Source organism: Halichondria panicea, chromosome 2, assembly GCF_963675165.1.
Source record: "Halichondria panicea chromosome 2, odHalPani1.1, whole genome shotgun sequence".
In the NCBI taxonomy this organism is placed as follows: domain Eukaryota; kingdom Metazoa; phylum Porifera; class Demospongiae; order Suberitida; family Halichondriidae; genus Halichondria; species Halichondria panicea.
The window spans coordinates 757934-772710 of record NC_087378.1 but is presented as its reverse complement, the minus strand read 5'-3'; the positions used below and the strand labels follow the sequence as shown (position 1 = coordinate 772710).

Sequence of the window (14777 nt, the reverse complement as noted above, 5' to 3'; positions counted from 1 at the left end):
GATCAAAATTATAAATAAATTATGAGAGCCATATAAAAAAAATACTGTTAATTTTTCTTGTTCACAAACATAAGAGGGGGGTGGGGGGGTAAGAAATTGCTCAGTATGATTGGCTATACATTATAAGCTAGAGGAGAAAGTAGCGCACACGAATAATCAGTATAACACACTAACTACGTAAGTTCCTCGTACAGCTCCTCATCTCTGTCCCCTAGTAATAAGTTCACGTACTGTTTCTTGTTACTAACGCTGGTATCAGAAGTCGTTGATCCACTTTTGGGTGGAAAATGCAACTCAGCCATAACTTTCGTTTTTGAGCTTGTATGAGGTTTGTTATCCGTGCTTGCCGACTGTCCCGCAATTGGCCTCTCCCCTCCTTCGTATTCGAGGTGTGTGTATCCTTTAGAGTCCATTCTCTCTCTGGCGCCACCAGTGCCCACAAAGTCGGGAATATTCTGATAGCTGCTTGAATCCTCTTCAGTAGTGGAAGTGGCTGTTTGTTGATCCGCTGCGTTTGAGCCAGAGTGGGCCATATAGATGTACTGGTTGTCCTCAAGAAGGTATGGATTTTCCGTCTCAGTAGAAACTGGTTTAGTGACTTCTACGTAATTGTAGTCATCGTCCTGTACACTGCTCGATGGTGGCTTAAAGTTGTAATACTCTGTATTGGGGGGTGGGCTTGGAGCCCTACTGCCGTTGCCTAGGAACTCGTCAACGCTCTCGTAGTCCTCTATGGGTTTTAGGGTGTGTTCGGGAGTGGGCGGTGGGTCGATGTTGGCGTACACAGTGTGGGTTTGGGATGGGTCAAGCACGTCGATCAAAGATCTGTTCTGTCTGATTGTCTCTATGGTGTCCTTGTTGTAATAGCTCTGTGTGTGTGGGATGGAGTGGGTGGGTGGTTAGTGTGTGTGTGTGTGTGGTGTGGTGGGTGGTTAGTGTGGGTGGTGTGGTGGGTGGCTAGTGTGTGTGTGTGTGGGGGGGTTGTTGTGTGTGCATGGGTAAAGGTGTGGGAATGATGGGGGTGGTACATATGTCCTTACAGATACAGATACTCTACCGACTGACTATCATGCACAACAGAATACCATAAAAATAAGTCAAGGTCAATAACACAATACATGACTCATGACTTTAACATGTGTCACAAATAATTATCACCTTAATATGGCTACACACAAAACAGGCTTCGTTAGTGTATTAATTATGTCTATGTGGAGGAGCTTCCTTTCTGGACTGTACACTGTACATGGTTGCGAATGATAAAATAAGCAGTACAAATTACTACGTCAACATATCACCTGTACATAAGCTAAGGAGCAGGTATACAGTATACAACCTTCCACCAACTGCAAGCAATACCACTCAATACTGTCTCTACTGTGTCCAACTCATAACCTCCCTAAGAACCATACAGGCACACACACCCCCACACACACACACACACCCCCACACACATGCACACACACACACACCCACCCACACGCACACACACACACACACACACACACACACACACACACATTAGAGACCCACAACACACATAGGGTGCTATAAAAATAAGTAAACGTACATCAGAGTGTTGTTGTTCTCGGTCCTCAACGAACACGTTTGTCTCCACGTACAAGTCCTCTTGTCCCTCCTCCACATGCTCAACTGGTTCTTCTAGTCTCTCCCGAGAGGAACTGGACTTGAGCAACGAGACTGGTGGTCTACTACCACTGTGTGTGTGTGTGGGTGGGGATGTGTGTGTGTATGTGTGGGAGGCCGGGTATGCTGTGAATAATTTCGCTAGTAGCCCCAGGCCCCCAGTGATATAATAGTAACGAACAGTGGCCTAGCTATTAATGGGCTTGATTGATTACAAGAGGTGTTTCTATTTCAGAATGGCTCCCACTGTATAGCACGTGTTGTCAAGACAACACATGTTATATAGGGTATGGGTATGTCAAAAAGAAAAAATATGATGTAATAATTACCAGCCATGCACTTAATGTACATTCTTCACATGCTCAGTATTGAGACAATGTGAGTTATCAAACACCTGAGAGTCTGTATAGAGTATTGATAAGTTCACACAGGGGGTTAGAATGCAAACAGTGACAGCTGTATTTAGGAAGCACACGATACATTGGACCACAAACAGTAGTTAGGAAGTCCTCTATAGCATCTAGTAATGTACATATTCTGGGTATCATGGACCGTCAGGTGTCATGATAACCACACACATGCATTGCATTGCAATTAACTGTCTTTCAGAAAATATCTGCATGAACGGAGACGAATTTCTGTCTAAATCTTCTATCGAAGACAACACTGTATATGCTGTTACAGTATTGTAATACAGCAGCTAGAGTGTGTGTGATACACACACAATCCATGCTTTACGTACCTCAGAGGTGTAATATCAGCAGAGATGGCTGTGTCTGCATTGAGGTATATACCATCCACCTCTTCAGTGGAGGAGGCAGTAGCAGCAGCTGAGATCATCTTTACATATCCCTTGTCTCTGTGTGTGGGAGAATTGTAATTCGGGGAAAATATGTTTGTTTTAACAGAGGCCTGTAACTGATACACTGAAGTCAACACTCCAGAGGTTGCTTTGTTGAGGGTATCGATGTATTATCGTATATAGCTGGTTATTTTCAAGGCACTACATTTTCGAAGTTTTATAGGTTTGACCTCGAACCTTGAACTTTGAACTTTCGGTTGAAAGACCTACTGTAGGGATTTGGTCAATTGAAACTCTATCCTCGAAAATAAAATTCGCGAGATGAAAATTTGGTGCCTCGAAAATAACCCGCTATACAGTACTAATTACTATGGACAGTTGTTTGTGCACATGTGTGTACACATGCAAGACAATGGCTGGCTAAATGGAGCTCAAAAAAGGAGGAATCATTCTTGACAGTAGCTACAATTGATATGCTAGGTACAATGGAAAATCACAATTAATTATTACCACTCACGGTGGCAGCATGGCTTGTGGTTTGGAGGGATTCACTTGTCGAGTTGAGAGTATTCTAGTCTCTACAGATTCACCGTACGATGTCCCTGAAACCACTACAGATTGGTCAGCAATGTTCATTTGCATTTCAAACTGTGTGTGTGTGTGTGTGTGTGTGTGCGTGTGTGTGTGCGTGTGTGTGTGTGTGTGTGTGTGTGCGTGCGTGTGTGTGTGAGTAATGGATGTGTAGTAGTACAGTGAAATTAGAAAACAAGAAACATAATTATTTATGAGAAAATGTCTGATTCACTAAAACCCCTCAAGCTCAATTCCTGACCAGAAAGAGCATGCTAAGAGGAAGTTTTGTGGTGACAACATGAGTCTTACCTCATTCTCATTGGCTTTGTTGTCATGAAAGCCATTCATATCACTGGGAGTGGCATTGTAGGTGAGCGTGGTAGAGAGCTGAGTAGGACCAGGGTTGTATGACTGCATGTGTGCATTATGTAGGAGAGAGGTGATCATTCTGATAATAATACGATAATGATCATTCTGTATTGGTCTGATCTACAGGTAAAGATATGTGGGGCAGGCATGCAGTTGTCTCTATTCAGAGAAAGTGATAGCTCGGTAAACTATCATGCACCAGCTGGATATTCCTTAAACAAAAAGCATCATTATGACATGTAAGTAACTAACTCAGGGGGTTGGTTTTAAATTCTACTTGGTTGTGCATGTGAGATATTTCTGTACCTTTCTCCTCCTCCTCCTGACACAGCAGCAGCAGAGACACACACAGCAACACAATAGAAGAACTAGGAAAGCTGCCCCACCTACTGCAATGCCTATTATGGCCTCAGGAGGCAGCACAGTAGGATCAGTAGACATGGTGGTAGGCATGGTAGTGGTGCTGGTACTAGGCATGGTGGTGCTGGTAGTAGGCATGGTAGTGGTGCTGATAGTAGGCATGGTAGTGGTGCTGATAGTAGGCATGGTGGTAGGCATGGCAGGATCAGTAATCTGTGGGGGGGGGGTTTGGTGTGTGTGTGGGGGGTGCATGATGGGGGTCAGGTGCATGTACGAATTTAATAATTTGACTGAGTTATGGCTGTTAGACAAGCAAAAATTTACTTCTCCCTGAGTAAACTGGCCAGACATGCGTGCCTGAGTATGTAATTGCATTGTCTAGCTGAGAGCCCAAATAAGCACCTGGAGACAATCTATGGGGGGAATAGCTAGCTATATCAACAGTGACAAATATTGGGGTTCAGTGAATACATGTGAACTGGAAGTTGATAGGGAATTCTCATACAATTTCCTTCATTAGAAATCAAACAATTACATACTGTCTCCTAATATAGTTATGAGTATCTTACAGCTTCATCAATTCCAGCTAAGGAAATTTACGTACGTGAGTCATTGTCAGTTACCAGATATTTCCCTAACATAGATATTACAGCAAACACAAAGCTCGAGCATTGCATATACAAGGCATCAACTTAAGAAACTGCTGAAGTGTTTGACAGCACACAGGGCAAGAGGTAAACTACGTTAGAGTATAATTATGGCATACACGTAGGGGGCGGTCTACAGCTAGCAGCAGCGGGAAAAAGATGCGTGGAAATTACCTACAGTCATATGAAAGTATGACAGAGTTCGTCAGCTGCGTATTGATTTTGCAGACTATAGTATTAAATAGTGAGAATTATAGGAGCAAGGTAACACACTTATACTGTGCTGCTAGAGATACATGCAGTCAAGGACTACACAAGTGAAACTGTTAGGTCATGCGTGGGAACACTTGTACTAGGTCATGCGTGGGAACACTTGTACTAGTACAAGATAGATAACAAAGCTTGTACAGCTACAGCTACATGGATATGCATGGTAGATTTAGAAATGTAATATTGACATACTTGTGCAGAAGCTGTAGAACACCACAGTACTTGCAGGGACAGCACAGTTGCAAGGCAGAACACTGCAGAACCTACTTTAGATAACATCTTCTTCTGTAGCATGCCTTCTCTCTCTGCAGATCTGTCAAGTACTTATTAATTACACACTGCACACTGCACTTTGTCCTAAGCAATAAATTGACATCATAAATTTACTACATCCGGGAAATTTACCACACCTTAATTATGGCTTCAACAGTGTAGGTGTGACTGACAACACAGCATTCTGATTCTGAACACCACCTCACCTTTTCTTGCAGCCATAGTTACCAGTGGGCGTCTTCACCTGCAGGAAGTTATCCAAGGGGGGGTTTGTGGAGTAGACTACAACATAATGTAAACACATCTGGGAACGGCTAGACCTAGTACTATCAGAATGCATACCTAAAGGTGTTCAACGAGTGCAAGTTAAAATGTACATGGGGTTAACGCTGTAGTAAGTCTGAATCAGGGCTACTTTCCTTACTGAGCATGCCCAATAGGTGTAGTGGAAGTGAAACAACTTCCACCAGGTAATGTGTATAAAAGGTGAAACAAAGGTGGCTGGAAATTCAATGCATGTGCAATCTGCCATCTGAAGAAAATTTATCCTCCAAATCATCCTCAAACTTAAAATGTCATCTGAGACAACAAAAGAAGCTGCTGCTATTTTAAACAAGAGTAGAAGGCGATCATCATCAGCTTCTGCATCAGCTTTTGCATCAGCTGCTGCACCAGAGAAGACCACCAAGCCATCTCTAGGGGCCACAAGGAAAGACAAGGTTATACCACGACAGCTTGTCCCAAGAGTAAACATCGAAGTACCAAGACCGATTGTGGTTGCAAGAAAGCATACCAAAGAGTTGAAAAGAATGCCCCTTAAAGCAACGGCTATGAACCCAGCCTCCAAAAAACAACCAAGCCTGGGGGCAAAAATCACCAATGCTACCCGACCTTCAATTACCTCTGCCAAACCCAACTCAACTGCCACCAGTACCAGCACCGCTCTGTTGCATCCTGTCAGAAGATCTATACCTGGGAAGATGAGGAGCAAAGAGGGACTCCCTGATCTCCTAGGGGGTACATCTCAACTAACTCGACCACAAGACAGTGCTGCAGTGAGATCTGCTAAACTGGACTCATCGATTGCCACTGTGTCTTCGTCTCAACTTGTGCCTGTGACTCCAGAGAAACCCGACATTTACATTGATCCAGATATGGACCTCAGTGACCCTCAGATGTGTTCAGAATATGCTCAAGAAATTTACAGTTACCTGCTTGGAGTTGAGAGGAAGGATGTGTATCTCATAGAGGGAGAGTTTCTGAATTCGAGCACGTACAAGGTAAAAGCTCCGCATCGCTCTGTGCTGATTGACTGGCTCATTCAAGTGCAGCAGAGGTTTAAACTTCTCAGCGACACCATGTACCTGTGTGTGGATATTCTGGACAGAATTGTTCAAGTGAGTACAATTACAAAAATAATGGTATAGACTAGTTTAATATCTCATAAGACTTTTATCTACCATGAATATTATCCTTCAACTTTTTTTTAAAGTTTTTTTACCATAATTATAATTATGCAGCTGGAGCCCAGCCTACCTAAGAGCAAACTACAGCTGCTCGGAGTGGCAGCTCTGTTCATTGCAGCCAAGTACGAGGAGATCTACCCACCAACCTTAACTGAACTGGTCTATCTCACAGACAGCACGTACACAAAGGCCGAAGTGCTTACAAAAGAAATCGACATCCTCAAAAAACTCGACTACCAATTCAACCGGCCACACGGTATCACCTTTCTCCGGCGATACTCGACAATTATGGGAACAACCACGAGAATCCACAACCTGGCAAAGTACATCCTGGAGCTCTCATTGCTTGACCACTCCTGCTCCTCTCTATTGCCATCAAAGAAAGCAGCTGCAGCACTTTTTCTATCAAGACACATCATGACCCCCTACACCTCACCACTCTCTATCTGGGATGAGGCTATGGCATACAACACAAAGTACAGGATAGCTGATTTTCAGAGTGAGAAGTTAAAGCTAAAGAGATCACTGAGAGAAGGCCACAGCAATCCAAAGATAAAAACTGTTAGGGAGAAGTTCACTAGCAGTGTTCTTGCAAGTGCAACAACACGAATGGCTCTGAATCGAATCTAAAAGATCTAGAGAATGGACAAGGATAATGGAAATAGTGAAAAATGGACATACAATATGTATTAGGAGAATTATTACTGTGAATTTTGTGTGTGTATTCTGTGAATCAAACCTTTGTTCAAGCCTTCCATGCATCTGCTGCATCTCCAAGCCATTATCAGTAGGCGGTAAAGATCTTTAACCAGCATATGTCAAAATGAAGCCACAGGTTTATGAGTTGTATCAGTTAACGATCATTACCATAGCAAGAAGCTAAGATGAACTTTCCCATGACAAGTGCTGCTAGTATTCCAAACATACCTCCACAGAGCCAGATACAAGCTGGAGAAGCAATTCCAGCCATCCCTGAGATCAGCAAGATCCGAGAGCTAGCAGAGCAGATTCGCCAAAGATGCACACACGCTCATTTGGCAGGGCAACACCAGACTGCTGCTTTCCAGGTATTTAACGTCCCTATGTACGTACAGGTAGATATGGATTTGATGGTTTCACCAGTTTAAACCGTAAGCCTCAGACCACCGCTACCATTTGTTTCCCTCTCACACCATTGTCTAGGTATCACAGGCAGAAGAGCTGACAAAGAGACTGAAGGAGGTCTCAGAGAGGCTCCAGGAAGCAGTCAAGGGTGTGCTGCTTGTGACATATGCTGCTTATTGAATCTGATCATGGCTCATTCCCTACTTGTCTGAAAGAGTGTTGAAATCCCATGTGCTAAATTTAATACCATATTAACCCCTATTCCTCATAGATGTCTCTCTCAACGATGTGAAGGAGAAGCTAAAACAAGTGGCAACCAGACTAGGACTCAAGTTTGAAACCCAACACTCTACTCAGACACAAACCTGCAGCTTCTTCATCCTCAGTGATGCTTTCTACTCGGAGGTCTGTTGTCAGGGCAATGGACACATCACCATTGTTCGACTGGTTCAATCCTCATCTCAGGTACCTAAAGTTCATTCTTTACTATATTCACTCTTGTTTTTGTTTTTGTTTTTTTGTGTCTGTGGATATGTATCGTGCCCTTGTATGTAACTGCTCATCTTCCCCTATCGCCCGCGTGGTTGGTTTGGGTACCCCATATTACCCACATCGTGGCGGTACTACAGAACATGTTTATTTACTTAGGAGGAATCTGACGTGCTGTGTCAGCTTCTACGTAGCCATCACTACGCTCTGTTTGAGTGCCACCTGCAAGCTCTCGCGGACTTCTACAAACAGGCCAGCACACAAACTGATTTCACTAGCATGTACCGGGCATTGATTGCCATTGAGCAGGAGGTTATGCACATCTGCGACAAGATGTGAGACTGAATAATATAATATGTGTGGTGAATTTTAATATTTTTAAATACAGCCATCAAATGGCTGTCAGTGGAATGATAATGAGCAACCCTTTAGGCCACGTCACTCCAAGAAAAGCAGGTAGTTTTGTATAATCTCACCACACAGTTGGCATTATCGTCTACGTTGTGGTAGGAATATATATAACGAGTCCAATGACAATACAGAGTCAGATTCTACTATTGTTGGTTCACCATGACAACCATGAACAGCAATATGTTGATAGTGATTATATTTTCTATGTATTTTTTTGCATGTATCTGTTTTTATTGCATTGTGGCTCTTTACAGGTTTGCCGCAATACTTGACTATATTCATTCATCCGTACGAGGTGCTCAAACACCCCCCTCTCTCAAAGCCTCCTGGGGGTGTGGTCTCTTCCAGACAGGAAGTCAGTTTGGACCTCGGGGTGGCCGTCAAGATGAAGATGGAGAAAAGCTACCAGGTCAACCGGCTCTCCATTATACCCAACTTATTTGAGTAAGTATGTAGATTGATCAAACACACTCGTATCCAGGTTGCTTAAAACTGAAGCTAAGGTTTGATTGCAATGCATGCTGGGAGTGTATTTTGTACATACATGTTATGTGTTAGGTTTATTCCCTTACTTTCAATCTGCTCCTGTACTTAATCCCATTCTTTGCAGTCATGAACACCAGCTGAAAATAGCCACTCATTCTGCAGCTTCAACAGTGCTCACTTCTGTGAGCTGACTGAGCAGAACAGTGTCCTCCTCTCTCTCAACTTTATCCTGGAGCTCAGTAAATCACTCCCCACCTGCGGTCTCATTCTGGACAAACTGCACGAGATTGTTTTTAAGAGTGAGTTTTATCAATCTCTATCTAAAGTACCACTAAAGGCCAACATACACGTCAGGCTATTTGTTGCCTGCTGTATGGTGGCCTTAACTTCCTTCTTGCTGTACAATTGTGTTATGTTCATTCTATACATTCTCATACAGCCAGCAGTGAACAGAGGATGGTTCCCACTGGTCGTCATGTTAACCAGCTAGTGGCTCAGGCTAGGGCAACAAAGGAAGGAAAGGAGAATTTCTCTGAGACAAATAGAGTTGTTGTAAGTCTTGTCTCACTTTGCATTGAAGTACGTATCATATGTTTTGTACGTATAATTATACCTTCAATAATTGTACTTCTTTTTAATCATTCACAGTGTCTTCCTGAGCAGAGGCATTACTACTTAATGCCCTCAGAGCTCCAGTCAGGTGACACGTCACATGATACGGCCTATCCTGCCTCCATTTGTGGAGCTATGCTCTCTAAAGTTGTGTTCTGTCATCCTGTACACCTCTTCAGTATTATCCCCGTGAGTTATCCCAGTAGCTACCTATTACATCATCATTATAGGGTCGTGTAGTACTGTACAGGGCTCTTTCTGTACTGGCTTGATTGTACCATTTACAAGCGTGTTGCTGTTACAGTGCTAATTACTTACAAGCAAATTGCTATAATTATGTCTTCAGAGGTTAATTAGTTGCACTTATCACAGCTTCTTCGAAAGCAGCTCATGTACAACACTCTGCTAGACAGCTGCTTGGGGAGGAGCACTAAAGGGGTTCCCCCTGCCGTTACAGGGTCAGAGTTCGTCTTTGAACTGAGTACAATGCCTCCGGAACAGATAGCAGTTGCCATGGTAACAGAGAGTTGTACAAATCAGGACGACAGAATCGTAGGCGAGTGAAATTTAGGCAAGCTTTGTGTTTAGTTTGTTGATACATTTTCCTGTTTGCAGTGGAATTCATCGTTCCCGATCAAACGCCTACAAAACTTCATGTTCAAGTCAAAGTGGGATCCAGTGGCGCTCGTGTTGAGCAACCACAGCTAGCGGAGATCACTAGGAGGTGTGTAAATAATATTGTGTGCCGTAAAAATAGTTTGTTTGTGTTTATTGTGGTAGTTAGGTGTTAAAAATGTCATCTGACATGCCATATAGGTTTCGGAATTAGACTGTCTTCATAATTGTACTTCTGATCAACCTCTTTTCCCTCCTACAGATGTTTGTCCATCCCTGTTGCACTACATGCTGCCCTGAGGCACCCCAGTCAGCTACTGGGCTCACACGGTGCTGCTGCCCTCAAGGCATATCAGACAAGCATGGAGGAATTTGATCGAGAGCTGGGTTCACTGTCCGATGGAGATGGTCTGTCACTGTCAGGCAACATGGGGGTTGAGGCTCTGGGACAACTATTAGGCATGAAGAGAAAAAGATTAGATTGATGAACAGTTTATTATTAAGAAGCTAGTGAAATTGTCAGATTATTATCAATTTGTCCTACTTACAATAAAATTAATGTACATAAACTGTTTCAATTGTCACTGTTTGTGAGCAATTAACTACTGATACAGTATCATTCCTTACTGCATGTTTACACATGAGTTGATGGGTTCTCCTGGCTAGTGGCTATAAAAGGACTGAGCAATCAATTACCATTCCTTATAATCATATTGCATGGCTATAAAGGGGAAGATATTACCTCACAAATATTTATCATACAGCACACGTTATGATACACTGATTCTATAATATTTATATGCACAAGTCAATGTTCAGAGTTTTTTAATAGTTTAGTATGGTGTTTCGGGCCGAGACTTGATCCATTTGTCAATAGCTGGGAGCTGCTCAACACTGATTTTGAGCTTTGCAAGTGTGGGCAAGGAATCTAGTATGGCTGGATGATTCTTAGCCAGCATCTCCAGCAACACAGCAACAGATAAATCAGCATACGTCACCTGTGGTGCATGTGATAATAGCATCTTTATGCAGCTACTGTACCTTTGATCCGTACAACCATCCTTGTGGTGTTCCATTAGAGGCAGCTGCTTTCTCAAGCTTCATCAAAGGAACAGGTAGATACTTCTCCACAAATACCTTTCTCCGCTCAGCCTGTGATTTGAGTAGATCTCTTTAGGCCTCGGAAACCAATTATTATTACGTACCTTTATTGCTTCATCTTGCTCCCTAAACATAGCTGCAATATGCTGCCACAGATCCTCAATGCAATCCACCATGGAATAAATCTCAGCATTTTCTTCGGGGGTTTTTCCAGCAAGCTCTGATAAAGAAAAACCTTCACATGACGTAATTAGGTATTATATTTCCCTATAGTACTCTAAATGTGAGCTAACAATGAAAAGGGGAATGCTTTTATTGGAAATATTCCCTTAGGCCCATTATTCTAACAGATAGTTGTAACTATTGTATCAGAGTCATTGTTACATACTCATTCATTGTGAAGTGAACTACATGACATTGTTACATGACGTACAAATTAAAAGCTCACTCACCAAATTTCTCGGCTAGGTATCTTGCAATGGTTCCATTTCCACTCAGTATTTTGCCATCAAACTCCAAAGTTGGTAGAATACCGTACAAGGTTGCTAAAAAGAATCATTTCACATATACATTAAAACTACATTTTGCATAAACTCACTTGGTCTCAACTCCTGCCATTTTTCAGGTACAAGTCTGACATCTTCATAGTCCACCTCAGCATAAGCCAGAATAAACCTGACCAGCTCACCCCTAGCCTTGTAGTTCAGATAAGTCAGTTTGTAAGCAGCCATTATTCTGTCTCTAGCTCTCCTCTCCTCTCGCAATTGAAGACGATGTTTAGTGCGCATGCACCAACTTAGGGGGTGGGGCTCATCACATGCACCATTGGTGCACTTTATCAGGAAACTGGTTGAAGAAATCAACTGGAAATCAAGACTTTACAACACCTGTACCTCTGTCTGCAAGGCCCCTGGGCTCACAGTATCTATTCCAACATGTCCTCAAATGGCCGTGGTCTGCCTAGAAGAGATCCATGGGCTCGATTCGAAGCTTGGAGGTATGCACCGGACATAAACAGGAGAGCAAACATCAGGAGAATGTTCCCCGGTCTTGGATTGGGTATCGGAGCATTTGTAGTTCTGGTTGCTATTGAGGAGCTCTACTGGAAACCTAGACACCCTGAAGACGACCACCATCACTGAGACACCTATCGGCATGGTGAGTGTATAGGCACTATATTTATATAACGGGAAATACCAAATTTGGGTAGCCCACTTTAAGCTTTACGGTATATGTATTGATTAATACCTATTAACGATGGTAAAGTGTATCAGTACCCTGTTAGTAGACCTGGATCTTTGGAGCATGTTTGTGTGCTGGTCTAACTGCCTGAATGTCAATTGATACCATTATGTTATAGCTTGTATCCCCTCAAGGCATGTACATGTACGTCCATACAGGTGTACAGTCTCTGTGGAAGCTACTAGTATCACAAGACAAACATTATTTTCATTAAACTGCATAAAAACAATTATTAAGTTCAGTATGTATGTAGGTACAATTATGTACATATTATTGTATGTATGTTCATCATCGTTGTATTGTTATTATTATGCAAAAGTTTCTGGTCGCGATTTCATCCATTTTGCAATTTTCGGTAGGGACTCCACAATTGCATGTATTTTTGCCAGTTTTGGATACTTGTCCTTAGCTCCCTCCGTGTTCTCACATACGTATTGGAAGAGTAGATACGTTGCAAAGTCAGCATAGGTCATCTGTGGGGAAAATAACAGCTGTGTGAATAACATAGTTGTAATCAGGATATGCTCTCACAGATGTGACCTGGGGGAGAACTTTAACACTGTAGTAGTACGATTACCTATTGTATGATACTAGTAGTACTTCTAGTGACATTGTGAGTATGTCCGGAGAAGTTCTTTTGACATTGTGTGTTCGAGTGCATGCATGCGTGCATGGTTACCTTATCACCCCATATCCAGCCTGCACCATTAGCAGCTGCTCTCTTTTCAAACCTCTCGATGTGCTCTGGTAGGTAGTCCTCGTGTAATTCTTTGACCTTGAGATCCTGAATATAGTTAAAGTAATATGACACTCTTGAAGTATTCAAAACTGTGAATGTTTATTTTAGCTCGCACACGCGTAATGTTGATAAACATAATCTGTCTAGCTAGTGTTATGATCATGTGCCTTCTCTCTAGACATAATTATCAAGTAGGTCTAATAAATGCTGGATCTTATAATGTATTATACTATAATTATATGACGGTGGTTAATTACCGTAGAGTCCTTGTCCTTCTGCTTGTATCGTGCTGTGTATATGTTGCACCAGGCATCTTCTGCAGCACTCACAATACCAAACACTTCAGTGTTCTCCAATAGATTAGATCCACTCAAACCTGTTGCAAATTATATGTCTTATAGTCACTTCCACCTTGTTGGCACACTGCATCCTTAATTAACTTTTACGGTTTGAATTAAAATTGTTAAAGTTAACACCCACGATGCATAATTACAACCTTGACCTTGATCAGGTACGCAGTCACTATTCATAGCTAAAACATGCTCAAGTATGTGTCTGGAATTTATTCTAAAGCAGCTCTTAATAGCACTGAGTCACGTATATCTGGAATTAGTCAGGCCTCACCATATTATATTACTAGCTGTTACTAGGGATACCTGACTTTATGAGGGGGGCTTAGAAATTAAATACTTATTTGTTTATATTTGTTTGCACCGTGTCATGCACAAGACTGAGATATTGCATGCACTGTGGAAATTGTGTGAAAGAGTGATTGTAATAGTAGAAGGCGGTATTGAATCAATAGCACATCTAGAGTCTATTGTTACATTGTTCCAATTTGCATTGTTTCAAATTGATATTTAACCTACTCAGAATACTTGCATTGTCAAGGTTCTATCCAGGCGGGGGGGGGGGGGGTGTATAGATCGAGGGGAAGCTTCCCCCCCCCAAACAGTCTAGCTTCCCCTCCTCCACTATAGTTTGCAAATTCTTAATTTAAAATTGCATTCTGAGAAGCTAAAGGAAAAATGTTTCCGGCAGAAGGCCTCGGACCCCTTATTTGATTCATCCTCACCCCCAAACCATTAATCCTAGATAGAAATCTGAAATGTGTGCACGGTCTTTAGCACCAGTTCAGATCATAAAGACACTCACCATTTTCTTCTGCAATCATTCTTGCAATCCCGATGCTGCTCGTTAGCTGTTTCCCGTGTACTTCCAATATCGGTAGTATTCCAAATGGTGTATCTGATGAGATAGAAAGATGAGACAAATTAAATAGAAAGACGCAATCATCTTGCAAAATTTGTTCTAATTTCAAGCATAGTTTTTAACATCGTCCACATTAGTACCTGGTTTTATGCTGGGCCACTCCTCGAATGTCATCCGCTGATCTTCGTACTGGATCTCCAAGTGCTCAAAGAGGAACCGGATCAGTTCTGCACGTCCTCTTGCATGAAAGTAGATCAGTTTGTACTCTGGGCTGGAAGACATGGTGTCTGGACTCTGCAGTAGCTAGTGGAACGTTTTTTGGACTTGCTTTGAGAGTTGTGTGGTTGTCTGCAGTTCTG

General features: G+C 42.4%; 5 protein-coding genes across 7 annotated transcripts; 2 read left to right on the top strand and 3 right to left on the bottom strand.

Moving 5' to 3' along the window:
• Positions 1-75: 75 nt before the first annotated feature.
• Positions 76-7139, bottom strand: LOC135331777 (mucin-2-like). Of its 3 annotated transcripts, XM_064527024.1 has the most exons (9): positions 6153-7139; positions 5148-5185; positions 4861-4981; positions 3698-3964; positions 3332-3433; positions 2967-3097; positions 2390-2506; positions 1571-1718; positions 76-869 (listed from the first exon to the last, which is right to left on the bottom strand). In XM_064527024.1, exons 1-9 carry the CDS (start codon positions 6234-6236, stop codon positions 174-176), a joined length of 1704 nt encoding a protein of 567 aa, XP_064383094.1. In that variant the 5' UTR covers positions 6237-7139; the 3' UTR covers positions 76-173. The 3 variants fall into 3 exon arrangements, with proteins under 3 accessions (XP_064383094.1, XP_064383093.1, XP_064383095.1); XM_064527023.1 differs by lacking the exon at positions 6153-7139 and having other exon boundaries at positions 5148-5592; XM_064527025.1 differs by lacking the exons at positions 5148-5185; positions 6153-7139 and adding an exon at positions 5079-5097.
• Positions 6456-7037, top strand: LOC135332008 (G2/mitotic-specific cyclin-B-like). The gene has a single exon (XM_064527314.1). It carries the CDS (start codon positions 6456-6458, stop codon positions 7035-7037), a length of 582 nt encoding a protein of 193 aa, XP_064383384.1.
• Positions 7140-7255: 116 nt separating the features above from the next.
• On the top strand, positions 7256-10708 carry LOC135331776 (mediator of RNA polymerase II transcription subunit 1-like). The gene is made up of 12 exons (XM_064527022.1): positions 7256-7474; positions 7590-7659; positions 7783-7976; positions 8160-8335; positions 8389-8456; positions 8666-8855; positions 9060-9196; positions 9337-9449; positions 9546-9698; positions 9882-10065; positions 10125-10233; positions 10387-10708. The coding sequence occupies exons 1-12, from the start codon at positions 7292-7294 to the stop codon at positions 10607-10609; spliced, it is 1800 nt and encodes a 599-aa protein (XP_064383092.1). The 5' UTR covers positions 7256-7291; the 3' UTR covers positions 10610-10708.
• Positions 10709-10812: 104 nt separating this feature from the next.
• Positions 10813-12015, bottom strand: LOC135331803 (glutathione S-transferase 1-like). The gene is made up of 5 exons (XM_064527057.1): positions 11824-12015; positions 11678-11770; positions 11330-11445; positions 11166-11276; positions 10813-11122 (listed from the first exon to the last, which is right to left on the bottom strand). The coding sequence occupies exons 1-5, from the start codon at positions 12011-12013 to the stop codon at positions 10958-10960; spliced, it is 675 nt and encodes a 224-aa protein (XP_064383127.1). The 5' UTR covers positions 12014-12015; the 3' UTR covers positions 10813-10957.
• A 639-nt stretch (positions 12016-12654) lies between these two features.
• On the bottom strand, positions 12655-14777 carry LOC135331804 (hematopoietic prostaglandin D synthase-like). The gene is made up of 5 exons (XM_064527058.1): positions 14559-14777; positions 14362-14454; positions 13464-13582; positions 13147-13251; positions 12655-12940 (listed from the first exon to the last, which is right to left on the bottom strand). The coding sequence occupies exons 1-5, from the start codon at positions 14698-14700 to the stop codon at positions 12776-12778; spliced, it is 624 nt and encodes a 207-aa protein (XP_064383128.1). The 5' UTR covers positions 14701-14777; the 3' UTR covers positions 12655-12775.

Coding starts and splice junctions, on each gene's coding strand:
- LOC135331777 (XM_064527023.1), bottom strand. CDS start 5,281: ATGCATTCTGATAGTACTAGGTCTAGCCGTTCCCAGATGTGTTTACAT. Junction 4,982..5,147: donor AACTATGGCTGCAAGAAAAG/GTGAGGTGGTGT, acceptor AGTACTTGACAG/ATCTGCAGAGAGAGAAGGCA. Junction 1,719..2,389: donor GCTGATATTACACCTCTGAG/GTACGTAAAGCA, acceptor ACACACACACAG/TGGTAGTAGACCACCAGTCT.
- LOC135332008 (XM_064527314.1), top strand. CDS start 6,456: ATGCAGCTGGAGCCCAGCCTACCTAAGAGCAAACTACAGCTGCTCGGA.
- LOC135331776 (XM_064527022.1), top strand. CDS start 7,292: ATGAACTTTCCCATGACAAGTGCTGCTAGTATTCCAAACATACCTCCA. Junction 8,336..8,388: donor ATGCACATCTGCGACAAGAT/GTGAGACTGAAT, acceptor TTTTAAATACAG/CCATCAAATGGCTGTCAGTG. Junction 8,457..8,665: donor CGTCACTCCAAGAAAAGCAG/GTAGTTTTGTAT, acceptor GGCTCTTTACAG/GTTTGCCGCAATACTTGACT.
- LOC135331803 (XM_064527057.1), bottom strand. CDS start 12,013: ATGCGCACTAAACATCGTCTTCAATTGCGAGAGGAGAGGAGAGCTAGA. Junction 11,446..11,677: donor ATACCTAGCCGAGAAATTTG/GTGAGTGAGCTT, acceptor TTTCTTTATCAG/AGCTTGCTGGAAAAACCCCC. Junction 11,277..11,329: donor AGCAAGATGAAGCAATAAAG/GTACGTAATAAT, acceptor CTCAAATCACAG/GCTGAGCGGAGAAAGGTATT.
- LOC135331804 (XM_064527058.1), bottom strand. CDS start 14,700: ATGTCTTCCAGCCCAGAGTACAAACTGATCTACTTTCATGCAAGAGGA. Junction 14,455..14,558: donor GTGGCCCAGCATAAAACCAG/GTACTAATGTGG, acceptor CTATCTCATCAG/ATACACCATTTGGAATACTA. Junction 13,252..13,463: donor AGAAGGACAAGGACTCTACG/GTAATTAACCAC, acceptor AACTATATTCAG/GATCTCAAGGTCAAAGAATT.